The 28,000-nt window shown below is 58.1% G+C and overlaps 1 protein-coding gene across 1 annotated transcript; it reads right to left on the reverse strand.

Annotated features, from left to right (window-relative positions):
- Positions 1-10,243: 10,243 nt before the first annotated feature.
- On the reverse strand, positions 10,244-27,586 carry KCNJ5 (potassium inwardly rectifying channel subfamily J member 5). The gene is made up of 3 exons (XM_055132592.1): positions 27,392-27,586; positions 15,938-16,986; positions 10,244-12,370 (listed from the first exon to the last, which is right to left on the reverse strand). Exons 2-3 carry the CDS (start codon positions 16,872-16,874, stop codon positions 12,057-12,059), a joined length of 1,251 nt encoding a protein of 416 aa, XP_054988567.1. The 5' UTR covers positions 16,875-16,986; positions 27,392-27,586; the 3' UTR covers positions 10,244-12,056.
- Positions 27,587-28,000: the final 414 nt, after the last annotated feature.

Consider the following 28,000-nt stretch of genomic DNA (forward strand, 5'->3'; position numbering starts at 1 on the left):
ATTTCTGCAGACATTTCTAGGGCCTCCGGGATCTGCCGGAGACACTCAAGCTGCCCCCAGGGGCCTTTGGGGACCCCTGGACGGGCCCGGCCAGCCAGTCTGGCTGGGAGAAGAGGCCGGGCCCTGGATGCTGACGGGCTCTGTTCTCGGGGGAGTGACTCGGTCCCCGACTTCTGACTGTCTCCCCGATCTCCCACGACTTCCTACTCTCCCCGTGACTCATTAGCACCATTGTCCAGGCGGGGGGGGGGGGGGGGGGCGCTGTTCCCCGCCTCTGGGCTTGGTGGGGCGTCTGGGGCTGACCTGACAGAGCTGGGGAGACGTGATGGTGATGATGGGTGGGGAGGGGGAATGTGGGGGCCAGGCCCAGGGGTGTCGGGACTAAGAGCAGACTGGGACCCAACAGGCATCACCCCAAGGTCCCCGTGAGGCGAGCACACAGCGGCCGGTGGCTGCGAGGAGGGTGCAGACCCGGCCGTCCGTGTGTCCCCAAACAGCCAACTTGCGTGTGCAGGGGAGCAAACGGGGGGCACAGGGGCAAGGAAGGTCAGGTTTGTGCCCCCATATGCCCACTCCCAAGCTTGGCCCTGCCCAGCACCCCCACACCTTCCCGAAGGCCCCTCTGCTCCCCAAACCTGCACCTGAGTGGGCCGGATCTGGGTGCGGCGGGAGGCCTGCGGGGCAGGAAGGAGGGGGCGCTGTGTGTGTCCTGCTCAGCTTCTCCCATCTCTAGCGGCCTTGAAGAGCCTTTGGGTTTCCATGGCAACGGGGAATGCATCCCCTGCTGCTAAGGTGACTCATGCCCCCCACAGGAACTAGAGACCGTGGTGGGCTTGCCTGGTGCTCCTGCCTGTCCCCAAGCCCGTCCCCTGCACGTCAGGGGTCAGTTTGTGGCCCCAAGTTCAGCAAAGCCAAAGGGGCCGCAAGCTGTTCTCTACTCATTTCTGGGACCCCGGCACCCAGACTGGGAGAGGGTGACAGTTCCAGGTGGGGCGGGGTGGGGGGGTTGTGCTGGGAGCAGGATGTTCCGTCCACCCTGGGCACATCAGCTTGCCTCAAGTTTGGACGCACGTGAGGGGCTGAGCACAGCCTTGCTAGTCAGGCCAAGGGCACTGGACATCTGGGTCATCTGCCACCGGCAGCTCTTTGTCATTCGCTCGTTTTTATTTTTTTTAATTTTTTTGCTTTTTGGGTCACACCCAGCAATGCTCAGGGGTTACTCCTGGCTCTGCACTCAGGAATTACTCCTGGCAGTGCTTGGGGGACCATATGGGATGCCGGGGATCGAACCCGGGTCAGCCACGTGCAAGGCAAACGCCCTACCCGCTGTGCTATCGCTCCGGCCCCTCGTTTTTAAATTTACCTTTGTATAAAGCCAGGGCTGGAGCAATAACGCAGCGAGTAGGGCATTCGCCTTGCATGCAGCCGACCTGGGTTGATTCCTCCGCCCCCTCTCGAAGAGCCCGGCAAGCTACTGAGAGTATCCCACCCGCACGGCAGAGCCTGACAAGCTACCCATGGTGTATTGATATGCCAAAAACAGTAACAAGTCTCACAGTGGAGACGTTACTGGTGCCCGCTCGAGCAAATCGATGAACAATGGGATGACAGTGACAGTGACAGATACAGCCAGGGCTCTGGAGCCAGGTGGTAATCTCCATCTCCAGATAGCCTCGGGGTTGAGGGTCGGTGAGCATGGAGAGAATGACTCCTCAGCCGGTGCTCCAGGAAGGCTCCAGGCGGCTGATTAGGACACCCCAGCCATGAGCTGGGGTTGTGCCTCCCCCATGATATCAGAAGTCTTCGCTGCCACCGTGACCCGGGCTCAGCGTCACAGCAGGCAGTTCTGGAGACTCTGCCACGTCGGCCCGCGGGAGGTCAGTCTCGCTGCTGAGACCATGCGGGCGACCCCCTCATCCTCCCTCACCACCCCGCAGCCCTTTCGTCTGGCTCCTCAGCGTTGGGAGGCCGTGGGCCTCACACAGCCCCCTTCTCCTTCAGCAGGGGCAGTTTCGGGCTGTCAGAGGGTGTCAGAGAAGCAGATCCCAGAGGAGGAGCACTGTTGTGTGGGTTCACAGGGCCGTTCACAGAAACATTTTGGAGGCGAAACTGATGCCATGACAAGCTTGCAGCTAACATAAGGCTCAACAAGGGGGCTGAAGGGATAGCACGGTGGATAGGGCATTTGCCTTGCACGCGGCCGACCCGGGTTCAATTCCCAGCATTCCATATGGTCCCCTGAGCATTGCCAGGAGTAATTCCTGAGTGCAGAGCCAGGAGTAATCCCTGTGCATCGCCAGGTGTGACCCAAAAAGAAAAAGAAAAAGGCTCCACAAGGCCTCAGTTTTTGTTTCCCCAGGGCAGAACTTGCCTGGGGAAACTCCCAGTTGAGCAATTTGCCAAGATAAAGGAATTGGGCAGTTGGGTCTGGCCAGTCATGAGGGGTCACTGCACCCTCCTTAGAAACTGTTACTAACCGTTGTCTAATGACCACTGTAATGGGGCTGATGCTAAAAACAGACCCGTGTATAAGCTGCTCTTAACCTGAACCCTAGATAAACCACCTGTGATTCGGAGTCGGGGTTCGTGTGAAGACTCCACTGTGTTGGATGGGACTCAGACCCTAGCTCGGGCTAACGCTGGCTCGGGCTAGTAATAAAGTTCCTTTGCTTTTGCATGACCCTGTGTGGACTTGGTCTCTCTGCAATTGGGGATCTTAAACTCTGGCACAACAATTTGTTGTCACAACCGACTCCCGAGGTCGCTGAGCGGCTGGGGGCCCAGGACGGAGGCTGTTTGTGGCCCTAAGATCATTTCCAAACCAACCATCCTCTGTTGTTTGGGGGGCTGCTTGGGGGGCCAGGTTGGCCTTCTACCAATTGGACAAGGCCCACCTCAGTACAGGCCCATCAACTGCTCCAGTCCATGGATTCCAAGGCTCTTCTCATGGAAGCATCCAGAACAGTGTTTGACCCAATATCCGGGCACTGCAGCCACAGGCACCCGGGGTGCAGACAGCTTTTACCTGGGGGAGCCCCCGTCCTTGCTCGGCAGGGAGCTTCACCACAGAACCTGTTAGGGCTCTCCACAGCCCTGCATGATGACCAAGCACAGCTTGGGCTACCCCCCTTTCCTAGACTCCCCCACAGTGCTCAGGGCGCTGGGTCACCCCCCAATACTCCGCCTGGCAGTTTGGTGCTCATTTGAGCACACCTGCACTAGTCTTGGGAATCCCCATGGTGCTAGGGATGGAATTTCGGGTTTGGGGCATACATGGCAGGAGCTGCACCCCCTTGAGTTCTCCCCCTGACCTCAAGAACACCTTTGGACATGCCAGGAACTCTGGGAAACGAAGCGGTGCATTGTTCCGGGGGAGACAGGCTGATCTGAGTGCAGCTCAGCTCGTCAGGAGCCTGACCATGATGGTGGTGGCTGCTGTCGTCCGTCCTGTGCTTTTGTTTCAGACACGCTTGAACTGCCCAACACATATTTTGGACCATACCCAGTGCGGGTGGGGGGGTCAAGGGGGCTGCTACCAGCTATGAGAGCGGGCTGGGGGAGTCACTCCCCCCATGCATGCAGAGCAGGCCCCCCAGATTCCACTTAATGAGCCTGAAACTCCAGAGACAGCTCTAAGAAGTGGCCCCTGGGGGCATGGCTGCCCACAGTGAGCACTGCCGTGGTGAGCCTCCCCTGGGGGCATCTCTGCAGCTCGTGGTGGCTCTCCCTGCTGCCAGCCCAGCTCCAGGCACTTCCCGAGAGCTGGAGATCTGTGCCTGCCACATTCCCGGGGGCTTGGCTTGTCTTTCAGCAGCACGCAACCATTGACCATCACTTCTAAGAAAGGTACCGAGGAAAATAGTACAGCACCCTGGGGTGCTGCTAACCCCTGTTTTCCTGGTTCTGGACCTTTGCTTCATTGCTGATTCTTCTGAGCCCCATGTGGTCATTAGCTGACACCTTGCAGAGGTTCCCACCGGATCACTGAGCAGTGTGGCTGGGAGGAGGGGAGATGAAAGATGAGAGCCCAGCCTTGCAAGCCAGAGGCTCTGAGAATGCCGGCGGGAGGGAGCTGGGACCAGCCCTGAACAGCCGCACCCGATGCAGGCGGGTAGGGAAGGCCCCTCCCAAGGCAACAGGGCAGTAAGTTTCCTGGGAAATCATAGCCCTGAAGTTGCGAAAACCAACCTTGCAGAAAACAGGAACCAAGGCCCGGTAAACTTTCACCTGGCCCAGAGAAGCTCCAGCAGAACCGAAGGGCCAGGAAAGGAATTTCAAAGAAGATCATCCCCACTCCCAACTCCACCCCCCAACCCCCTTAACAACAGACTTTTACCTAGGTAGAAGCCCCACATGGGGGTAGGTTGGAAAAACCCTACAGAAGCCACCTTGGACAAAGGAAGGGGGCGCAGATGCTGCCCGAGCCCATGTGCTGATTGGGCCCACGTGGCCGAGCACACGTGTCGCCCTCATCTCTCTTCTTGCATGTGTACTTTTATGCTTCCATATCCAACGCTGGTGTTTGTGTAGGAGCTCTTTCCACCCTTGGGAGAGGCCTGAGTTCTCTCTTGAGTGTTTCGCTGTCTGTCTGTCTGTCTGTCTCTCTCTCTCTCTCTCTCTCTCTCTCTCTCTCTCTCTTTTCTCTCTCTCTCCTTTCCACTTTTCTCTCCCTCCTCCCCTTCAAAAACCTCCAAGTGAAATCTGTTTTACCTCACTGCTCATCTACTCCTGAAATTCTTTTCTGTGAGGTAAAACAAGAACCTACTAAGCCTGGGTCCCAGGTGGCAGAGGCAGATCAGGAGAAAGTGGCCATCTCTCTCCTCCCCAACTCACATAAGCCACCCATGGGGTCCACCAACATCAGCACCACACCCAGGACCAGCCCAGAACAGTCTCACCACACTCGGCCCAGCCCTGAACAGCCTCGGGTTCAGCCCTGACCAGTCTCACCACACTCGGACCAGCCTCTGTACATACAGTATCTCCAAACGTGACTGAAGTTTCTGCTGCCCCCTGAGCTCATTGCACGTCATCCTTCCCAACAAGGAAAGGCTGGGAGAATTTCTGGGATTTGACCACCAGTCGAAAATGAAGCCTCGGGCTCTTGAAGTGCAAAGACCCTCCCCCCGCCCCCAGGGAGGGGTGGGGGAAAGGAACAAAGAGGAAGTACTGGGGAGGGTGAGTTAGAACTGCAACAGAGGTTGCCTCCGGAATATCTTCCAGAATAGACCATTTGAGCCACCGCAGGTATAAATAGAGAGTGGGGTGAAGCAGCAGCGTAGAAATTAAATTTTATATGACCATGATTATCTGCATTCTCCAGTCATGATTAATTTCTTTTTTCCCCTTTATATATACATATATATTTTTTTTTTACCATACCCAGTGGTACTCAGAATTTTCTCCTGGTTCTGTGCTCAGAAAAAACTCTTGACAGGTCTCAGGAGACAATCTGAGGTGCTGGGGGATGTCTCCAGGTCAGCCACATGCGTGGCAAGCGCCCTAACTCTGAACAATCCCTTTGGGCCTAAGGGTTCATTCCTTCAGTCTCCTGTTGCAAAGGCCGTTCCATTTGATCAGCCTTTCTACCACTGTTTCCTCCCAAGGACACGACTGTCTTCTCTCCAGCTGTCATCAGTGACAGACTGTGAAGATGGGAGGGGTGTGGATTGCAGGCTTTTATGCTAACTGCATGTCAGACATCACAGTAGAGACCAAGGCAGTGACACACGGAGCTGGAGGGCAGCTTCAAACACAAAAACCAGGCATTCAAAGTGGGAATCCAAGGCACAGCCAAGCTGCCACGTGGGGGAGAGCGCTCAAGGCAGATTCAGAACCAAGGCGATCCAAGGACGGACAAGCCAGCCAGCCAGAGAAACGGGCTCCTGGTTGAAGACGCTTCTTGTCTCGGCCCCTGGGGGTGCTGGTGAGCCCAAGAGCTGCAGGCTGGGAGTGGGACCACAAGGACATAATCCATGTTGGGGTGCGGATACCCTGCGGCTCCCTCTGCAGTGCTGACCCCTATTGTGTTTGCATTACACAGCTGCTGTGAGTCCTGTTCACGTCAGTTCTGAACCCCAGGGGCTCAGGGGTGGGGGGCTGTACTGTCACTGGGAGAATTGGGGGGGTCTCTGTGATGATAGACACAGATGAAGCCCACAGAGAGAGATTAAGCACACCCTGAACTTCTTTTTTTTTTCTTTTTTCTTTTTGGGTCACACCCAGCGATGCTCAGGGGTTACTCCTGGCTCTGCACTCAGGAATTACTCCTGGCGGTGCTCAAGGGACCATGTGGGATACTGGGAATCGAACCCAGGTTGGCCATGTGCAAGGCAAATGCCCTACCCGCTGTGCTATCGCTCCAGCCCCACACCCTGAACTTCTTTTGGGGGGCACACACTCTTGTGCTCAGGAATCACCCCTGGCAAGACTCAGGGGACCACTGACAGGACTGGGGCAGGGAGGCGTCTAACCTGAGGTTGATTTGCATGCCAGGCCAGCTCCCTCCTCACGGAGGCCCAACCCTGATATTCTTCCGCATTGCCAGTGGCCCAGTCTGATTCCTTTTGGGGGAAGACCTGGCGAGTGGAGAGCGGGCGGGGAGGTGGTCAGAGGGCAGGCCCTGAGGGTGCCCTGGCTGAGGGGAGGAGGAGGGAGAGAGCGTGGGGGCGGGGCTGGATTCACGGAGTCGCACCCAGCCCCCAGCTGTCCCGGAGCCTCACACGGCCCAGCAGAGACTCCAGATGAGATTTCCTTTCTGAGCTTCAAGGGCTCTGAAATGGCGCTGCTTCCTCTCTGAAGCCCTCTGGGCTTGCGGCCTCGAGGAGGGTATGTTTGAATGTCAAAGGCAGGTGGGAGGAATTCTCAAGGTCAGTCCCAAGGGCCAAGGTCACTCCCCCGACAAGTCAGCACCGGGAGCAGGTCAGCACCTGGGTCAGCACCAGGGAGCGTGGACAGCGCCCACCACTGACCCACAGCCTGGGCTGACCTTCCTCCTCCCAGCCTCAGCTCCTGTGGAGGGTTACCCGGCAGCACGGGGGGGCGCGGGTGGGCTGCTCCCAGCTCAGTGCTCAGGGGTCACTGCCCAGCAGTACTCAGGGGAAGTTGGGATGCCAGGGACTGAATGAGGCTGCTCTGGGCCCAGCCCCCTGCCCGGTCCCTTCACAGCCCTCGGTGAAAGCTGCTCCCCAAACTTGTCTCCTATTTTGTGCCTCCCAGGCTGAGCTCAGGAGGTTCAGAGTGAGGGGGTGGCTCACGCCCGGCAACACTTGGCCAACTGCATCTGAGGCCTCCGTGGAGGGACCGAGGGTGCCACCACCAGGACACAGCCAGCGGGGCTGAGGATCAAACACAGGACCTCGCACACCCACCTCGGGCCGCACACCCATGTCGCAGAACTGTGGCTCTTTCCCGTGTCCCCGCCCACCCCACCCCTGGGGACAGAGAGCTGGTTGTTAGCCCGAGATCACACAGAGGGTGCCAAGGGCGAGTGTGGAGAAACCGAGGCAATGAGCAGGCAGTGGTGGGGGCGGGGCAGGAAACAGTGGGGCTCTGTGGTGCGCCCACTGGGCATGTCTGACACAGCCCTTCCTGTCCCCACACAGGCAGAGGCCGCCAGGACCCCTGCAGACTGGGCGTGTCCGAGGACCCACATCCTTCCACCGCCTGGGCTGAAGGAGCTGGCGGTGGCTCCACCCAGTGGCCATGAGGGGAAGAACCGCATTTCTGCCCTTGGCGCTGTGGGGGCTCAGCTCAGGGTTCTGGTCACCCACCTCCCTGGACACTGTTGGCCACTAATGAGTCAGTGCAACGCTGTGGCCGGCATCCGGAGGAACATCTGGGGACACACGGGCAGATCCTCTGGCCACCTCCAGAGCAGGCTGGACATCAGATTCGCCCTCTTCATTCCAAGTGTGCCCAGAGCTTGCCCAGGGCCCCAGGCTGGCACATGTGCCCATCGGGGGCCCAACTCTGGTCCCTAAAGGCAGGTCCATTCCTCTCTCAGAGTCTGTACTGTCACCTGCGCTTTGCCACAGCCACAGCTGGACACGACCTCCCCTCCCCTCCTCTTACCCCGCACCCCTCCCCCTCCAATTTCCTCTCCTCCCCTCCTCTCTCCCTCTCTTCATTTCTCTCTCCCTCCCTCCTCTTTTCCCTCTCTCCCTCTCCTCTCCTCCCCTCCCCCTCTTCTCCTCCCTTTCTCTCTCCCTGCCCTCCTCTCTCCCTGCCCTCTTCCCTCACTCACCCTCTCTCTCTCCCCTTTTCTCTCTTCTTCCTGCCTCTCTCCCTCCTCCCCCTACCTTCCTCCTCTTCTCCCCTCCCTTTTCCCTTCCCTGCGCTCTCCCTCACCCCTCCCTTCCTCATCCTCTCTCCCCTTCTTCCCTTCTCCCCTCCTCTCCCTCCCTCCACTCCCTTCCCCGGAGTCTTTGTCAGAGCAGCTGTAAGGATGGAGACCGGGTGGTCCCTGGCCAGCCAGGGGACCCCCCACCCAACTAAGGACCGCTGACCTGTTGTTTCTTACTCGGTGGGCTGAGAGGCAGCTGCCATGCTACAGGTGGCCAGTGTCCTGCCAGGTGGCCGCACACCCAGCCCTGCTGCCCTCTGGCCACGCCCAGGGCCCTGTGGCAGCCTCTGCATCCACTGGGCCGGGCAAGCCCTGCTCCCTTGGCAGCAGCTGGAGTTCCTCGCCATCTCCTCAGGCACGGCTGGACGGCTCGTGAGGATGCTCGAGAATGCGGGGGTGAGCGGGAGGTGCTCCTCTCACCGGCTCTCCGGGGGCGGTGCTCGCGCTGTCCCCTCCTGTCCATGCTGTCCCCTCCTGTCCATGCTGTCCCCTCCTGCCCACGCTGTCCCCTCCTGCCCACCCTGCCATCCCCCACCTTGCTGTCCCTGTGCCCTGACTGATGTGGGTCCTGCACGCTCATCAGTGACTTCCGTCAGCAGTTTCTCAGTTTCCCTGCTGCCTCCTTGGGTGCTGTAGCTGTGTGATGCAGTGACTGGAGTCCATCCAAGCTGGTAGGGTGGGGTGGCTCCCCAGGGTACCACCCTGGCTGTGAGGCCCTGGGACCAGCCAGCCGAGGTCAGAGCTGTAGCCTGGTGTCTGACTCGTGTCCTCAGACATGGAGCAGGTGCTTTGGCCCCGGAGCCTGCAACTTTAGAGTGAACCCAGGGTGCGGGAGGGATCTGAGTGGGACCAGCAGCCCCCACTGGAAGAGAGTTGTGTCCGCTGGGGAGTCAAACCATTTTATTGGGTGATTTTTAGCAGGGCAGTGGCGCTCTGCCACCGACACAGGAAGAAAGCGCTTTGTTGAGGCAGCGGGAGGAGACATGCAGAGCAGAAAACAGGGGACCCCGGCTTAGAATCAGGGGGCCCTCGGCTTAGAATACAGGGGGACCCCGGCTTAGAATCAGGGGGCCCTCGGCTTAGAATCAGGGGACCCTCGGCTTAGAATACAGGGAGGACCCTGGCTTAGAATCAGGGGGACCCCGGTTTAGAGTACAGGGGGACCCCAACTTAGAATACAAGGGGACCCCCCTCCCAGGTGCTCCTGACAGCCTAGGTGGGGACAGTCTCGAGGGGTTGTGGGGGCCACCTTGGGGTCTGAGCTGCTTCAGGGCATTGGTTCCCGAAGCCCAAGACCCATGGCTGGGAGGGACCTGCTGCGGGGGGAGCCCGTGGTCCCCTTCTCTCCCCCAGCTCGGCTGCCATGTGGGGGGACCCCGTGCTGGCCTGAGGGTGCCTGAAATGGGGCCCTTCACCTGCCAAGGTCAGAGTGACGGGGCAGCTGCCCCTGAGAGGTCTGACCGGGACAAGACAGCACTGGCCGGGGAGGGGCGCCCAGGCTGGCGGGGGGGGTGGGGGGAGGCCATGGAAATGACCTGTCCCCTGTCCCCCCACCCTGTGCCGCAACACACCTCAGGAGGAACATACAGGGAGGGGTGGGGGGGGGTGGATGAGGACTCCGAGGGACGCGGTCAGACCCCCAGCAGTGGCTGACCGTCCCCAGGGCCCTCGTGCCCAGCCAGGTGCTTCTGGCGCTGGTTATGGGGCTTGGCCCGCGGCGGGCAGGAAAGGTGGCTCTGTGCTTGCCACCTGGGCTGTCGCTTGCAGCAGGGAAAGGTCCTGGAAGTGGGGTCTGAACCCACTTTCTGCCACGGGAGAAAGTGTGGGGGTCCCTGGGGGTCTTCTCTATCGCTTCCTCAGGGCCTGGGGAGTGGGAGCTGGAGGCCTCAGCCCCTGCAGTGAATGGACAGGAGGGCTTCTGGGGGAAGAGGGAGGGATCGGGTTTCAGAGTGGTAAACAGAGGCAGGCATGATCCAGCCTCAGGCCCAGGCCGGCTGCAAGCTGAGTTTCCCTGCGGCCCCTCCCTGCCCAGCGGCCTGCAGGCACGTGTGGTTTGACTAAGGCGGGTTTTAGACGCGCCTCAGGGACGGGGAGATTCCGGCTGTTTGGGGATCATGGGGACACGGGCCAGTGTCGCGGCCCACCCGGGGTCCCCCTCACCATCAAGGCGCCAGGTCTTAGGAGAGACTCCAGCCCCTGGTTCCGGGGTGGTGGGGTGCAGGAGGGCACCCCGTCCTCTCCAAGGCCGGGTCCAGCCCGGAGGGAGGCCTGCTGCTGCGGCCCAGGCCCTGCTGCCCCTCTGCTCACCTCTGACCTCTGACCGCTGTCCCTCTGCTCCTGGGCCCCTAGCAGATCTGCCAGCACAGAAGCCCCCAAGGGGCTGGTCCCTCAGCTCCCGGGGGTCTCGGCAGCCAGGCGGGGGGAACTGGCGGAGCGTCCGAGGCCGCGTGTGCTAAGGCCCTTTCTGCCCCGAGCCTGGGAGAGGCGCCTCTCGTCTCAGGCAGGACACGGTCCCTTGTCCAAAGGCCACCAGCACCTGGGAACTGCACAGAGGCCCCTCCGGCCCCAGGGCCTGCCTTGACCCACTCTGCCCTCTGCCCACCCGGGGCCTCGGGACTGGAAGACAAGCGCCCTCAGAGGTCACGGCAGCTTCTCTGGTGGGGAGCTGGCTCTCTGGCAGAGCTGGGGGTCCTGTGGCCCCCTCCTGGTGACACTTGGCCAGCTGGGCCAGGCGGCTCAGTGCTCAGGTCCAGTTCTGCGGGGCCGGGGCCAGTTGCCGGCAGCAGGCCTGGACTCTCCTCCGAAGGCTCTTTGCCTCCTCCCCACCTCACCAGACACTGCCCTGCGCCCGCTTCCTGGGGGCGTGGGGACCCGGTGGGATCACAGTCTGGCCCTTCTCAGCCCTGAGCCGCACTGGCTGCATAGAACAGCCTCTGGGGGGAGGTCGGGGGCTTCTCCCTGAGCTCCAGGCCACACACTCCTGCTCACGCACCCCCTTCCACTGAAGGCTCATGCTTCCACATTCATGACGCTTTTACCCGCCGAAGCCCAGGGCTGTGACCCGGGACCTGGTGCCCCCCAGAACCAAAGCCAGGCACCCTGGAAGCCAAAGCTCTCACCTCCCCTCACCTCCACCAATTCTCCCTGGGCCCCAGGGGGTGGGGACAAGATTGCCATAGAGGCCAAAGAACCAAAAGTCCAGGCCCTGAGTGCCGAACAGGGCGGGCTATGGGTCACCCAGGGATGGGAGGTGTGGGGTGTGGCATGGCCTGGATTCTGTCCATGGTGTGTGTGCTCAGTTGGCACCATCCAGGGGAGTGGGAGGGGACAGGCCACTGTCAGTGGCCACCTCAGGGACAGCCTGCCCGCAGGTCGGTGAGAGCCAGGCGGTCCAGCGGATCTAGCGGGCAGAAGAGCATGTGTGTGGTGTGAGGACAGAGACCCCCTGAGAGCCCTGTGGGACCCCCACCTGGGCTGGCCAGTAGCAGAGGGTGCCTCACAGCCTGTTGAGGCTGTCCCTCTGTCACTGGGACCCAGGCCAGAGTCACCTGCTGAGGGAGGCCTGGGCAGCGGGTCCTCCCATGTGCTCTGATGGCCCCTGGAACATCAGAGTATTCTCAGTTGCTTTCTGCCCCACCCCCCGCCCTGCACTGTCCATGCCTCTGAAACCTGTGGACAGTGATCGAGGGACAGGGTGACTTCACAAGGAGCTTCAGGGCTCCTGGGACCCACCCAGCCCCTCGGGATTCCCCTCGCCCTCCTCCTGCTCAGCCTCTTGGTTCAGCTTCATCTCCGCACAGCCCGAGGGCAGAGGGGGGCCGGGGAGGTCCTGGGGGAACCCGCCTTCCCGCTTCATCTGCGCCAAGTCCCTGGCACAGCAGCTGGGAGTGTTGGTCTCGTAGGTGTCGTGGAAGGTGTTGTAGTCCACCTCATAGAAGCCCTTTTCCAAGGTGAGGACTGGCGTGAACCGGTGGCCCCACAGCACCTCCGTGTCTGTGTAGGAGCTCCGTGCTTGGCAAGTCATTCCTGGGGGGACAGAGATACGTGTATTAGGGGTTGCCACAACCATCAGCCATCTAGCCACGATCCATCCATCATCCTTCACCCATCTATCCATCACCCGTCCATCACCCATTATCACATATCCATCAACCACCCACCCGACACCCATGCAACATCTATTCATCCACCACCCATCATCCACCCTTACCACCGGTCCATCACCCATCCATGACCATACATCATACATCATCCATCCATTACCCATCCATTACCCATCCATCTGTCCATCATCTGTGCATCAGTCATCCATCCATCACCCATTATCATATATCCACAACCACCCACCCATCACCCATGCAATATCTATTCATCCACCATCCACCTTTATCACCTGTCCATCACCCATCCATGATCCATCCATCATCCATGATCCATCCATTACCCACCTATTACCCGTCCATCTGTCCATCATCTGTGCATCAGTTATCCATCCATCACCCATTCATCACCTATCCATCAATCATTCACCCATCACTCATTTGTCTGGCATACATTATCATCCATCCACTGTCATCCATCCCTCACCCATCCACCACCTATCCATGATCTGTCCGTCATCCTTCTATTCATCTATCCATCATCTATCCATCACCCATCCATTACCCACCCATCTGTCCATCATCTATCCATCAGTCATCCATCCATTACCCATTCATTATCTATCCATCAATCATTTGCTCATCACTCATTTGTCCACCACATCATCATCCATCTACCATCATCCATCCATCCATCACCCATTATCATCCCTCCATCACCATCTATCCATCTATCATCCATCATCCATCTGGATCCATCCACCATCTAATATCTGTCCATCATCCAACCACCATCATTCTTCCATTCATACATCCAATCAGACCTTATTCAGTTCATCCATCCATTAGTTGTTCAGCATTTGTTTAGCATCTACTTTGTGTGACACATAGTAGCTCTGTAGAGCTGCATAGATGTGGCCTTGCTCTGGAGGTGTTCAGGGTGAACTGGAGACGTAGAACTAAACACCAACATGCAAGAATCTGGAGTACACTCCTAGGGACTGGATGGATAGTTCTGACATGAGGCTGAGAGTGAGTTTGAACAAGGATGAATTCAGAGTGAAGGACACAGGGAAGCTGACAGTCTCAGCAAACACCTGTCATGGATGGGGGCAGGTGTCTCCTCTCTCTAGAGGAGAAGGACAGAGAAGGGAAGAAATCAAGGGCAGGGGGAGAGGAGAGAACGGGAAATAAAGGGTAAACAGACGTCAGTGTGACACGGTGAGCGGTAGAGCATAGATTCAAAGCACAGACTCGACACCACTGAAGGCATGAGATCTAAGCTGCAGCCCCTGGGACTTGGTAAAGTGCCTGCTGAAGTGACAGGCAGGGATGGGGCGGGGTGGGGGTGGGGAGGGGGTGTGGGAAGGCTGGAGGAGGGAAGTTGACACTGGTGGTGGGATTGGAATATTAAATGCCTAAAATGCAACTATCAATAACTTTGTAAATCACAGTTCTTTAATTAGATTTTCAAAATTGTATGTAAAAAGGGAAGCCCCCTCATCTCTCTCCCTCCCTCCCCCTCTCTCCCTCCCCCCCCCCCAGCTCTGATGTGAGCACGCTTCAGCTCTCTCTTCCCATCCGCTCAGCCTGTGCCCGAAGATGCTATTTTTAATTGCTGCTTTTTCCCCTGAGAGGGGGACACGTTGTTTATGGATGAGGGACCCTCGGTGCTTTTGGTGACCGGAAAGCCACCTTCTGGTGTTGGTTCCTGGGTCGAGCAGGGGCCCGAGGGCACCGTTCAGCGATGGAGGAGAAGCCTGTTCCAATGCTAGTCTGGGCTCCTGCGTGGGTCCCCGAAAGGAGGCTGTGCTCCCCGACACACTCATGCGTGTTTGGTGCTGGGTCCCCCAGGACCCCCTCACCTAGAGATCCCCAGCCTGCTCCCTGGGGTGCTTCCTGGCCACACCTCTCTGTTCAGCCCTTGTCCTGGACCCCTGGGGCCCCCAGCGTGCAGAGTGCAGGGAGGGGCTCCCAGGATGGGCAACAGGGATCTCCTCGGGGGCGTGTGGGCCAGACCTGACGGGGTTCCTGCCCTGTCCCCATCTCTCCTCCTGGGCAGCAGCCTGGAGCTCCCTATCCTGCTCCTGCTGCCTGGAGGCAGTGCCCACTGGCCACCGGGGCTCTGCTGCTGCTCCAGGTGATGGCCTCAGCCCCCCGCCCCTGGGGTTCCCCACAATCCCCTTGCTGACAGGCCAGGCTGCCCTGGGTGGGGGCTAACCCAGCTCCTTCCCATCCTGCAGACACAGAGGCCAGAAACCAGCACACCTGTCTTTGACCCAAGTGCTCAAAGTGATGGGGTCACAGCAGTGGTTTCAGGGGGTCCCTGCTCCCAGGTGAGGCGCTGTGGAGCAGTTTGAAACCGCAGCCTTCTGCACCCCTCTCCCCCTCTCCCCGGCCTTGGACCCCCTTCCCCTCCCCTGCCTGTCTCCACTTCCTGCTTTCTGCCCTGCCCTGCTTACTCTCAGGACCAGACTGTGTGTATGTGCATGTATGTGATATGTGTGCTTGTGTGTATGCATGCATGTGTGTACACTTTTTCAATGAATGAGTATGCAAGTGTGTGGATATGCATATAAGTGCATGCTCTTGACATGCATGTGCATATGTGCACATGAGTACATGCAAGTGTTCCCAATGCATATTTATGCATAGTGTTGCATGTATATATATATGTGTATACACATATTTGTAGTGCATTGCCTGTGCATGCTCTCAGTAGGGGTGTGCATGGTGTGTTCATGTGTGCATACAAGCACATGTGTGTGGGGTTGTGTGTGCATATGTTGCCTGACTTGTGGATACATGTTTGTGTGTGAGCCTCCTCCACACCCCCTCAGGACCTAGGTCCTGGCGCGGCAGGACTTGAGGAAAGAGAGGGCCATGAAGACCTCAGGACACAGGGCACGTGGGTGGCAGCTGTCACCACACCATCTGCAGGAAGCTGAGCCCAGGGCAGGCCTAGGGCTTGGATTTCCACGGGGGTTCTGAGCTGCAGGACATGGTGAGTGTCTAGGAGCATTCTGAGTACTTTTTATTTTAATTTATCGCTATTCTGAGGGGCCCTCCCCATCGATATCAGCCAAGCAGGCCAGATGGGCCCGTGCTTGGGGCAGGCAACGCGGCAGGGTCACAGCTGGCCGTGCTGGGCGCAGGGGAGCAAGACAGTGCCAGACCAACTGGGCCTGGCAGCGCCTTGAGCCACTGACTGGCCAACCTGCGGCCTCTACCCAGCCCCAGGGCACCTGGGCCTTCCCTGCGGCCTCCACCCTGCCCCTAGGGTGCCTGGGCCTTCCCTGTGGCCTCCACCCGGCCCCAGGGCACCTGGGCCTCCCCTGCAGCCTCCACCCGGCCCCAGGGCACCTGGGCCTTCCCTGCAGCCTCCACCCTGCCCCCAGGGTGCCTGGGCCTTCCCTCTGGCCTCCACCCTGCCCCCAGGGTGCCTGGGCCTTCCCTGCAGCCTCCACCGGGCCCCAGGGCACCTGGGCCTTACCTGTGGCCTCTACCATGCCCTCCAGGATGACCACCACCTCGAACTCCTCCTGCTGCAGCTGGGCGCGCGACATCTCCCAGAAGGGACTCTTGTCGTTGATCTCGTGGGAGATGGTGAGCGGGGACACCAGGAAGAGGCGGTCGTCGCCCGTGTCGAAGCCCACGTTGATGTCGGTCTGGTGCAGGGGGATGAACTCGCCCTCGGCCGTGTGGCGGGACTTGATGAGCTTGGCGCGGATGGACGCCTCCACGATGTGGGAGCTGCGCAGGTCGCCCACGCGGAACATGAGGCAGAGCTGGCCGTCGCGCAGCGAGATGACGGCGTGGCTGGAGAACATGAGCGTCTCGGCGCGCTTCTTGGGCTGGCTGATCTTGACGAACATGCAGCCCACCATGAAGGCGTTGACGATGGAGCCCAGGATGGCCTGCACCAGCAGCAGCACGATGCCCTCGGGACAGTGCTCCGTGATCACCCGGAAGCCGTAGCCGATGGTGGTCTCGGTCTCGATGGAGAAGAGGAAGGCGGACACGAAGCCGCTGAGGTTCTCCACGCAGGGGATCCACTCCTGGTCGCCCACGTGCTCCAGGTCGCCCCGCAGGTAGGCGATGAGCCACCAGATGAAGCCGAAAAAGAGCCAGGTGGTGGTGTAGACCAGCGTGAAGACCAGCAGGCTGAAGCGCCACTTGAGGTCCACCAGCGTGGTGAAGAGGTCGCTCAGGTAGCGGTAGGTCTCCTGCACGTTGCCGTGGTGCACGTTGCACTTGCCGCTCTTCTCCACGTAGCGCTGCCGGGGCTTCTTGCCCTCAGCCAGCAGGCGCGTGCGGTCCGTGGCCAGGGGCGCGTCCTCACGGGCCTGCTTGGGGATCCTCTTGGCGTCCCGGGGCGCGGCCCCCATCTCCATGTCCTGGTGCATGGCGGTCCTGGAATCGCCGGCCATGGAGGGAAGTGACCCGCGTGGTGTGCGAGGTGGGTTTCGTCCCTGGGAGACTCGGGACCAGCTCGGCGTCCTCCACGCGCTCGGAGCTTCCCGGGGAGCCGACTCCGGGGCTCTAGGCAGAAAACAAGGAGGTTTCGGGTGGGGGCTTTGGGTTGGGGGTAGGGGTCACGCCTGGTGATGCTGGCTCGGGCTCAAGGATTCACAACACTCTGGGGAGTGATGCAGGGCAGTGATCCAGTCTGCGTTTGATGCAAGCGCCTGCTTTGTCCCCTGAATTTTCTCTCCGGCCCAAAAGTGGTGTTTTTCCCCCTTCCTTTATTTTAAAAAAAATTAATTCTGTGGGGGAGATTTTCTGAAACACTGCTGAGGACGCCTGGGGCCATCCCACCCAAACCATCTGGAGAGTTCCAGGCAAGGACTCCAGGCTGTGCTGTTCCATGGGCCAGTGGAACCCGGGCCCGTTAGGGCTTACTCAGCAGTGCTCTGTGGGCCACGTGTGCAGGATTTGAGCTCAGGTCCCGGTGTCCCAGCCCCTGTCTTGTGCTTTTATACTGTCACTGCCTGGAATCCAGGTGACGTAATAAACACCACACATTCTGCCCTTGCTTGAACCACAGCCCGAGGGGGGCAGGCGGGGTTTCAGCACTTGGCTGACACCCTCCAAAAGACACAAACATCATCAAAGCCAGAGGCTCGGATCATGGACTCTGCCTGTTGGGGTGCTCTCAGGCTGTTCTCCACTTGGGGTGCTGGAGCAGACACCACCTCAGGGTCAGGGCCCCTGAGACACAGCCCAGATGGTTGTCCTGGGGCCATGGCTCTGTTCTACCTTCTGGGTTTTGGGGGGAGGTTGCAGGCTGAGACAGAGACCCCGGGGGCAGCAGGAGCTGGCTGGAGTCTGGGTGGGCCAGGAAGAGTCGGGCAGACTGGGACAGGTGAAGGGGGGAGGCTGAGCCCCACTCACCTCCACGCCCGCCCGTCCTGAGAACCCACCAGGCTGCGGGGAGCCTGCTGGGGCCTGCCCTGAGTGACCCCCTTACAGACCACACAGCAGAGAGAGCCAGTGATGCACAGGGGAGCCTCCCTTACCGCCCAAATCTAGCAGCAAGGACTGTGTCTCGGCACAGCTGCCTCTGCAGCTAGGGGGCGCTGCAGCCCAGGGCTCAGGCCTGGGTCACCTGCCCCAACGCGGCTGCCCCGTCCTGTCGGGCAGTGCTGGACTCCCTCTCCCCACTTTCCCCTTTTCGGGTTCCAGCTGGACTGTGACAGACCTGGTAGTCACAATTCTCTGGACAACGTGGGCCCCTTCAAGGAGCCCCCTCCTCGGCTGCTCTCCCCCCAGAGAGGGCCAAGGTGGGCCCGAAAAGAGGGCCCACCTTGGCCAGGACTGGGGGAGGCTGCCCTGTCACCGCAGAGGTGCAGGGTTCTAGAACCTCTGAGGTGGGCATCAAAGTGTTTCCCTGGAGCAGATGAAATGGGAAGGGGAAGGGAGGGGAGAGTGGAGAGGGGGAGGGGAAGAGCAAGGAGGGCGGGAGGAAGGGGAGGGGGGAGGGGAAGGGCCTGAGAAGGGACCCCCCCCATTACTCCATCACTGCCCAGCAAAGCCTTGGCTCCTCTTGTTAACCAAATACGGGGACTCAGACTTTCATTTTCATATTTTTAAAAGAGAAAAGGACACAAAGGTAGGGAATGGCAACCAAAATGCTCTGTGGGGCTTGGAGCCTGCCCAGACACACTCACACCCTTGGGGTCCTGCTGAGGGGTGGGCATCTGGGTGGAGCCCCGCTCCCTTTCTGTGCAAATACTGAGACCTTTGGACTTTCCAGCAACCACTCATCTGCACCCACGGGGAAGCCAGAACTGCCTGCACACGGGAGTCTTCGGTAGGAAGGAACTGTGTGCACCTGGGAGTCTGCGGCGGGAAGGAACTTCCTGCACACGGGAGTCTATGGCGGGAGGGGACCTCATCCCTGGATGCTGGTCGGTGCTGACCCACCCTGGGACCTGGTGGCCCAGGGTAGGGGACGCAGGGGAGGGGGAGGGCGGGGACTGCTGGTGGTGCCAGAAGTGCTGCTGGGACCCTGAGCTGTGGCCCCCGCTGGCTCTAGCTGGGCTGCTATCTTGCAAGGGGCACTTGCCCCCCCGCAACGTCCCTGGCTTCCATGATGCCCCGTTTTGATGCTGCCCCAAGAACCTGCAGCTCCTCTAGCAAACCAGCTGTGGGGAGCAGAGCTGCCCCTGCCCGCCCATCCACAGGGGGCAGATGCTACAGAGCAAAGGTTTGGGGATGGGGGGGTGTTGTGAGCTCCATCGGGGAAGCAGTGGACTGGCAGGGCCACACTGAACAGGTTTTGGGGTCCCGGATGGGCAGCAGGTCCCGGACACTGGGGTGGATGGCCCTGACACTGGGGTGGATCTCCTGTCCTTCGGGGTCCCCACCAAAGGCTCGGGGTGCGTGCCCCTCTAACTCTGCTCCAAGCCTGGAAGACGGGGCCTCTGCCCACGGCTGCCACAGCCAGAGAGAATCTTGCAGCCCCGTCTCAGGCATGAGCAGGGTCTGGTGTGTGGGATCTGTCTCCCCAAGCCCAGATTCTTTTGTGGATGCTGCTGGAATAACCGCCGTAGGCTCTGGGCTTGAGAGAATCCTTGCCCCTTGCTCCTCCCTGCACAGCTGAATGACTGTCTGGTTGTCACCCCCAAGTCGGAGGAGACCAGACACGGGCATCCCAGAAAAGGGTAAGATTTGGCCTAACAGGTGGCCCCGGTTTCTGGATGCACCACAACGTCCCCAGGGTCCCAAAGGGGGTCCCTGTGAGTGAGCCTGGGGCCCCCAGACCCTCACCAGCCCAGAGGAGTGAAGATTCCGGGTTGCTGGTGGGAACCGTGTCCTGGAGACACCCCCAAGCTCCATTCTCAGCAAGGTCTAAGACCCCCAGACAGATGTTGTTAGAAGCATCCAGTGGATCCCAATCTCTGCGCTGGAAACCACGAGACAGCTCCCGAGAAAGAGCAAAAGGCCCGGATAGCGTTAAACACAGGTTTCCGGGAAGACGGCATGCATGGAAATCAGCGCGGACAGATCCTTCCGGCAGTGGCTCAGGGGCTCCGGTTCTTTAGGGAAAATACAAAGGCAACAGGATCCTGGTAATGGGATTTCAGAGATCTGCTGGGGTCTATTTGAGTGAGTACAAATATATTCTTCATTTTCTTTTTTTTAAAGAGTGGCATTCAACCAAATTTGAGGTCTGGGATATAGATTTATTAGGCGGAGCCGCGCTAAGAATCTTTCCAGCCATTCGATGCTCATCTAATTATTACTGAGCAGAGCACGTTGGAAACAGACGTGGCTGCCGGGGACTTGCAGTTCTCCTGCCTGGCTCGTCTGTGCTTAAGAGAGAATATTTAAGAAGCATCTGGGATGCTCGGGGGTCCTCAAAACTATTTATGCTACTATTTAGCGGTAGCTCACAGCCCCCATTAGCCTCCCCATCTGGACCTCCCTCCAAGGATGTATGAGAAATCAGGAATAAAAGGGCAGAAAGATCCGCTTGCTCCTTTTCCATTTCCCTCCCATTCGTATCTGCCTCGCCAGTTCTTTTCCCTTGCAGCTACTGTCTCTGTGTCAGTAGGATACACCCCCCTCCCTGCAACCCTGTGCTGGTAGCCTGTCTTCTGCATGAAATAATCAAGGAGATTAATAATTAAATCAATCTGAAAACCCTCTTGTTTTCTTTCTTACGCCCCAGGGACAGATTTTCTAGTCTGGTACCAATTCATCAATGACCATTTGAGGATCTGCACTCAGAGCCACTCAGGAAAAGAGGAGATGGAGAAGAGAAGGGGATGAATAATACACAGGGACATGTATAACATGCAGGTCAGGAAGGTGGATGTCCGGGCAGGGAAGGGGAGGGGAGGAAGGGAATGAAACCAGGAGCTCCTCTTCTGATAGCTGAGACCAGCTGGGGGCTTCCCTCTTGACACACAGAATCCTAAAGACATTCTATGTATTCTGGAACCATTTCAGAGAAGGTAGGAGGTGGGGTGGTTGTTCCCATTTTGTAGGTGAACAGACCGAGGCTCTGGGAGGGTGGGTGAGCAGTCACTTCACCTGGAGTCACTCTAAGTGCAACTGAAAAAAAGATGCCTCCAAGATGCTGGGACAAGAAGGATGGGGGAGAGAGAATGTCGGTGGGGGGGGCAGGGAGGGGGGTGCGTGGAAAGGAAAAGGCAGCTAGAATAGGCCAAGGAGGTGACAGGAGTCAAGTGGGGACTGGTAAGAATGCAGGTGGATCCTGCAGAGGGAAAGGAGAGATTCAATCTGGTCCCAAAGACCTTAATCTAACTCTTACATAAAAATGAACTCAGAGGGGCTGGAGCGATAGCACAGCGGGTAGGGCATTTGCCTTGCACGCGGCCAACCCGGGTTCGATTCCCAGCATCCCATAGGGTCCCCTGAGCACCACCAGGATGAATTCCTGAATGTATGAGCCAGGAGTAACCCCTGAGCATCGCCAGGTATAACCCAAAAAAAGCAAAAAAAAAAAAAAAAAAGGGGGCTGGAGTGATAGCACAGCGGGTAGGGTGTTTGCCTTGCACGCGGTCGACTCGAGTTTGATTCCCAGCATCCCATATGGTCCCCTGAGCACCGCCAGAAGTGATTCCTGAGTACATGAGCCAGGAGTAACCCCTGTGCATTGCCAGGTGTGACCCAAAAAGCAAAAAAAAAAAAAACAACTCAAAATAGATGATGGACTTGAAAGTGAAAAATACAACTACAGGTCTGGAGCGATAGTACAGCAGGCAGGATGCTTGCCTTATGTGTGGCCCACCCAAATTCGATCCTCAGCATCCCATATGGTCCCTCAAGCCCTTCCAGGAACGATCCCTGACCACTGAGCCAGGAGTAAGCCCTGAGCACCACAGGTGTGGCCAAATTAAAAACAAAAACAACTAGACAACTCTTAGGGAAAAGCACTGCAGACCTCTTTAAGACCTACGAGTCTTCAGAATTGAGAGGAGGTGCCTGGCACGGGGGGGGGGGGGCTGTCTTCCACCCTGGCTCCCCCGCCCTGAGCTGCTGTCATGACTCTATGGGCTCTGGACACTGCTGGCGTGACCTTTTCCTTCCACAAAATAAGAGTTCCTAGGCTCGATGTTCCAAGCATTTTCCTTGACGGGAAAAGAAAAAAAAACACGATAAATTGGACCATATTAAATCAAACCATTAGCTTTGAAAGGGCCTGTTAAGCCATAGGAAAGGAAAACATATTTTCGAACCATCCAGTTGACAGTTTAGAGGCTAGGACACCACTTCTTAAAGCATTTCCACTTGCAACCTCTTTCTACCTGACAGACTTTGCGTGCCCCTGAGGTCACCATGGACCTATAAGAACAGAGGGTGTGGCTGTGTTGTGCTGCACTGGCCTTGCGAATCTGCAGCACTGAGTTCAATTCTGCACACTACATAATCCCCGACTTCCTGGAGCACTTCTGGGAACACCCAGGAGCACCCAAGCAGGGAGTTGCCCCTGCATATGGTGCAGTGTGACCCCCAAACCAAACAGACCCTCTAGAAAAGTAATAGTGAGGACTCATAAAGAAAGGTATTTTAAAACAGAAGGTTTGCAACTCCACATCAAGAATTCACTCAACAATAAAACAATCCACTCAGAAAATGGATTAAAGTTTGAAATGTTGGGGGGAAACAAGGGCACCTCAAATCCCTCAGCATCATGAGGCTGTTGGGAGACGCAGACCCAAGCCCCAAGGGAAGAAAGGCCTTCACGCACACCCAGGGGCTGAAAGAAAAAGTAGCTGCAACCCCAAATGTCGATGAGGATGTGAGAATCAGAACCTTGTCTCCATTGTTGATGGAAATACAGGATGGCTTGACCCGAGGGAAATAGTTGAACATTATGGAAGGGAGTGATAGTGCAGTGGGGAGGGCATTTGTTTTGCATGTGGCAGACCCGAGTTTGATCCCGGCACCCCACATAGTCCCCAGGGCCTGCCAGGAGTGATCCTTGAGTGCGGAGCCAGGAGTGATCCCTGAGCACCACTGGGTTTCGCCTCAAAACAACAACAACACAAAGTAGTTGAACACTTTCTTAGGTGATGAAACCTACACCAGCAATCATCAACAGCCATTATGGGCACTTCTAGAAAGACTGAAGCTTATGTTTGTGTACAAACAAGGAAATCGATTTTTTCACTGGTGGGACTCTACAAAGAGGGACATAAATGATTTTTGTGAAGCTGGAAATATGCTCCCCGACAAATACCTCACTTTCCCTTCTCCCAGCTCCAATCACCACACAGTTTGTATATTTTTATATGGGTTTGGGTTCTTTGGGAGTCAGGGTATGAGATCACATAGTCTTTTATTGTTCTGTTTTTTGGGCCAAACTCAGCACAGTTCAGGGCTTACTCCTGAATCAGGGATCACTTTTGGTGAGGCTGGGGGGACCACTTGTGGTGCCAGGGATAAAATTTGGGCTGGCTGTTTGCAAGACAAGTGCCCTACTGTTTCTCCGTCCCCACTGCCCTGGTTTGACCTGCTTCTCTAGTGTCCTCCCCATCAACTATGCTCTCTCAAGACAGCAGACATCACAGCGTAATGTCACAACTCTGAGTGGCACAGTCCCTGTGCCCACACTCACACCATAGAGGCTGATCCTGTGCTTCTACAGCTGCATTCTGGGACATTGGGACCCAAGCATGATGGACCGTCCCCTGACTTTTCTCCGCATCTCTGCACTGCACTCTGCTGTGGCCGTGACTTGGCTGTGACTTGTCCGTCAGTGATACCCCCAGGAGCTGTGTGGGGCTGTCTGTCGCTCTCTGGCAGTGTTTTCATTTCCTTTGGATTTGCTCCCAGAAGTGGAACTGCTGGACTGCCCAGTGGCTCTATTTTTTAATGAATTGGGGGGTCCTTCGCTGTGTTTTCCTTAGCAGAATTCCACAATCCCATGCTCAGCATCTCAGGGCCCTGTTCTTCACAATGTTAGTTGGCATTTGCCAGCCTCTTTGGAGCATAACCACGCGGCAGCTGTGTGTGGGGCTAGTACGCTTGTAGTTTGGGTTTGCTTTTGCCTGGTGATCAGTGTTTGAACGTCTTTGATATTTCCTTTGGGGGAAGCGTCAACTCTGATTCTTTCTCCGCTCTTTAAAGTGAGTTATTATGATAGCATTGTTGTTATAACTATTAGTATTGCCACTAAGCCCAAAGAGCTCTTTTCTATTTTGGATATTGATTCCATATTAAATAAAAGATTTACAAATATGTTTCCCAATCCCAAAGGCTGTCTTTCATTATGTGGATTATCTTTTCCCACCAGGAAACTTATTTAATTGGAGATTTTGTCAGTTTTGTTGGTGGCTCTAGCTTTGCAAGTCATTACCACTGAGAAAATCTGGGTTAAGAGCTAAGCAGCTCTGCCTCTGAGTTCTTAATTATTATCCCTATTCTTTTTCAATCAACCTTCGAACATTCCCTGACATCTGGGTATGGGAAGAGAAGATGATTTAGAGAGGGAGATGGTGGGGCCAAGGGCTGGAGGTGGGCCCTGTGTTAATTCTTAGAAAACATGGGAGCCTTCAATTATGGCAAAATTAGATATTTGATAACAGTAAATAAGAATAAAACTGTGATAGGAAAAGGATTGAGCTAACAAGAGCCTGAGGGAAGGTGGGGAGGTGGGAAGAAAGAAGAGGGAGGGAGCAAAACAGGAAGTGGAATGTGTCTGCGCGTGCACTCTGAGAAATGTGGGAAATTCAGATGCCACCAAGGACTGAGCTCAGGGCCAGTGTGCCCGGCCAGCCAAGCTCAGGCCTGCCCTGCTCCCCTGGACAGGCAGGCGGCTGGGCAGATGAGCCTGATCTGCGAAGGGGGCCTGGGAATGGAACCCAGGACCTCTGTGTGTGCGGCTTGTGCTCTTCTGCTGAGACGCTCTCGGGCTCTGAGGGACCTTCCTTCTGTTTCGTATTTCGGGTCACAGCTGCTGGATATCAGAGGCTATTCCTGCCTAAGTGCTCAGGAGTGACCCCTGGCCGTACTCTGGGGCCATCTGAGGTGTGAGGCATTGAAGCCTGACGGGTCACTGTCTGCAAGGACCATTTTGAAGTCTGCTCAATAAAGGGCACTTTCCAAAGTGACTGAGGCATGGGCGCAGGGTTGTCCCCGCTCCTCCACAGCCATGGGTTCGGAGCTGTCCCCCTCCCACTCCGCGCTCTGCAGCCCCCTCTGGCACCATCTGCCTCCAAGCACGAGTGTTTACCAGAATTCCTTGCACCTCTGCCTTAGCCCCTGATGGCTACTGGACCCCAGAACCTGGCAACATTTTCAGGGGGCAGAGCTGGAGGAGCGAACTCTAAACAAATTAGTGTCACCGTGAAGGTCACCCAGGCCACACTTCTGTGGTGCCAGAATTCCTGGCCCCGGGCCACACCCGTGCAAGGCAAGTGCCCAGCGTGAGTCATATCACTGAGACTCCCTTTTCCTCCCCCCACAATGCTCAGGGGTTGCTCCACACATGGTGCTGGAAGTAGGGGTCCCCCACTGCATACAAAGTCTGTGCTTCTAGGGCCCTTTGAGCCATCACAACCCCCACCCCGCCCCCACCCCCCACCCCCGCCCAGCAGGGTCCTGACACAAGGAAAAAGATGTCGGAGAAGTGGCCTGGTCTTCCAAGGCAGAGGCAGTGAGCTTGGACTCTGAGGGAATCTAAGGATGGCGTTGGCCTCTGTTCCCCCAGTAAAAACAGTTCCAGCTGGTGAGATTAAGAGATGGAAGCGGGGCCAGAGCAATAGCACAGTGGGTAGGGTGTTTGCCTTGCATGCGACCGACCTGGGTTTGATCCCTGGCATCCCATATGGTCCCCCAAGCACCGCCAGGAGTAATTCCTGAGTGCAAAACCAGGAGTAACCCCTGAGCATTGCTGGGTGTGACCCAAAAAAAAAAAAAGAGATGGAAGCCCCCCAGGGTCTCTCCTCTCCCTCCCCTTTCCTTCCCTCTCCTGCTTCCTCAGTTGCTCTGGCCACTTATGGGCTGTCGCCACCTACTGGCTGGGTCCCTCTCCCTGACGGCTGCCCTCCAAACGGTGCTCATCTGGACCGATAAGGCGGCACCACTGGGGCTCTGCCGGGCCTGCTGACAGGCCATCCCCAAGGCGCTGGCCAGGCTCGGCTCTAGAATAGCTCCTTATCAGAAGGTCAAGGCAGGCGGGGCCAGATAAGCGAGCTGCATGCTGGCCGCCTCCCGTCCCTTGGCAGGACCTGGGAACGAGACGGGGCCAAGAAGGGCCCCTCCTCAGCCTCTTCACTCCAGAGAAGCCACCGGGCACCAAGTCCCGGGACGCACATTCAAGCGCTTTCCCCAGAAGCCTCGAAAGTCTGGTTCTTGGGCAGACCTGGACAGTTCTAGCGGGACTGACCCGGGACGCTGAAGGTGGGGCAGCTGCTGTGGCCTCCCTGGAGCCCCTCCGCAGGGCCCCTCTGAGCCCCCTTCCCATCTCTCTGCACCCCTCAATACCCACGCTTCTCCTCGGAGGCTGCAAGCGGACGGACGTCGTTCCGGGCAGGGAGCGTCCCTCAGCCCGAGGGCTCCTGTGCCTGCTTCCCTGCCACACATGGTGCCTGGCACCTGCAGGGTCCCGGGGGTCTGGTCCTGCACCCGTGGGCTAAGCAAATGCAGAGCAGACGTGCACCGGAGGGATGCTCAGAGCTCTGGGAAGCGGGGTGGAGGACCGAGCCCCTTTGGGGAATCCCAGGCGGGCCCTTGCGGGAGGGCCCCGGGGACGCTGCCCTGCCTGTGCAGGCAGGAAACCGAGAGGTGTTGGAGCCAGCGAGTGGCCTCGTTCCTGCCTCCCTGTAGCCACGGAAACCCACTAGCTCCACACCGGAGAGATGGATCCCACTTCCAGGAGCAGAGAGCACGGGCCCCGGACCCCGCGGTCCCCCGAAAGCAGCCTGTGGTTCTGTGCCTGAGGTTCCTCTGTTCCAAGGAGCGTCTCAGCACAGGTGGCCCCTGCACCCCCCTGAGAGCCGAGGGGTTCCAGGGCTCGGGGATCAGGCTGGCCCAGGAGCCGGCTCAGAAGGAGGAGAGGTTGGTAGGGGTTGGTCTGGGAGGGTGGGGCAGGTACCAGGCGCCTCCTCTCTTCCCCCCAGCCAGCAGCTTGAGCCCTGACTTCCCAGCCCGGTGGAAGGAGCCCCCCAGGAAGAGCCCAGGACAGGGCAGCCCCCCACCTCCCCATCTACCCTCCACAGCCCCATTTGGACACAGAACTGTTGCTGAGAAGAGCACATCCCCCTCACACCACTCACAGGACATCCGTCCGGGCACCCCAGGATCCTACCCAGGGTAGCCCACAGAGACCTCAGCTTCGGTGCTCAACTTTGGGCCTGCCCCAGTCCCAGCCCTGCAGTAGCCATGGGGGTCCCAGAGTGCCACCCCCCACCAACTCCCACCGCCTCCACAGGGAGCCCTGGAGACACGGAGGGGAAGGCGGCTTACTTACTTGTTGAGACAGGAGCTTCCCAGTCCCACTGACGGTCACTTGTGGGGGTCCCTTAGAGGCAGTGCAGGGGTGCAGGGGGCTGACTCGGCTCCCCAGGCCAGGACATGCAGCAGCCTCAGCCTCAGCCTCAGCCGTCAGCTTCTCCGGGTGGTCCTACAGGCAATGCCTGCGAGACTCCTGTCCCCCTGGTCACCAGCCCCGCGGCAGCCAGCGCTTCCTTCCTCTCTCTCTCTCTCTCTCTCTCTCTCTCTCTCTCTCTCTCTCTCTCTCTCTCTCTCTCTCTCTCTCTCTCTCTCTCTCTCTCTCTCTCTCTTCTCTCTGCCCTTCCCTCCTCCCTCCCCTTCCCTCCCCTTCCCTCCTCTGCTCCTCCACACACAGTCTGGGGGATCTACACCTTCTGTGTGACAATGTGTAATAACCATTTAAAGGACCCCAGGCAAAGGCAGTGGGAAGGCGGGTGCTGGGGGCGGGGTTCCCTTGGGATCAGGACGTCAGCGCTGAAAGAGTCCAGACGGGCAGGTGCAGAGAAGACCAGAGGGCGGGGACAGCCTGCTCTGCTTGGGGTGGGGGCTGTGCAGCCCTTCTGGAGGTCTCCAGGGGCGATTAGTC

This window comes from Sorex araneus, chromosome 3 (assembly GCF_027595985.1).
Source record: "Sorex araneus isolate mSorAra2 chromosome 3, mSorAra2.pri, whole genome shotgun sequence".
NCBI lineage: Eukaryota > Metazoa > Chordata > Mammalia > Eulipotyphla > Soricidae > Sorex > Sorex araneus.

What these genes read in the sequence shown, in the direction of transcription:
- KCNJ5 (XM_055132592.1), bottom strand. Translation starts at nt 16,874, where the DNA reads ATGGCCGGCGATTCCAGGACCGCCATGCACCAGGACATGGAGATGGGG. An exon ending in GGGCATGGTAGAGGCCACAG is followed by an intron (nt 12,371 to 15,937) that starts GTAAGGCCCAGG and finishes CTGTCCCCCCAG; the next exon opens with GAATGACTTGCCAAGCACGG.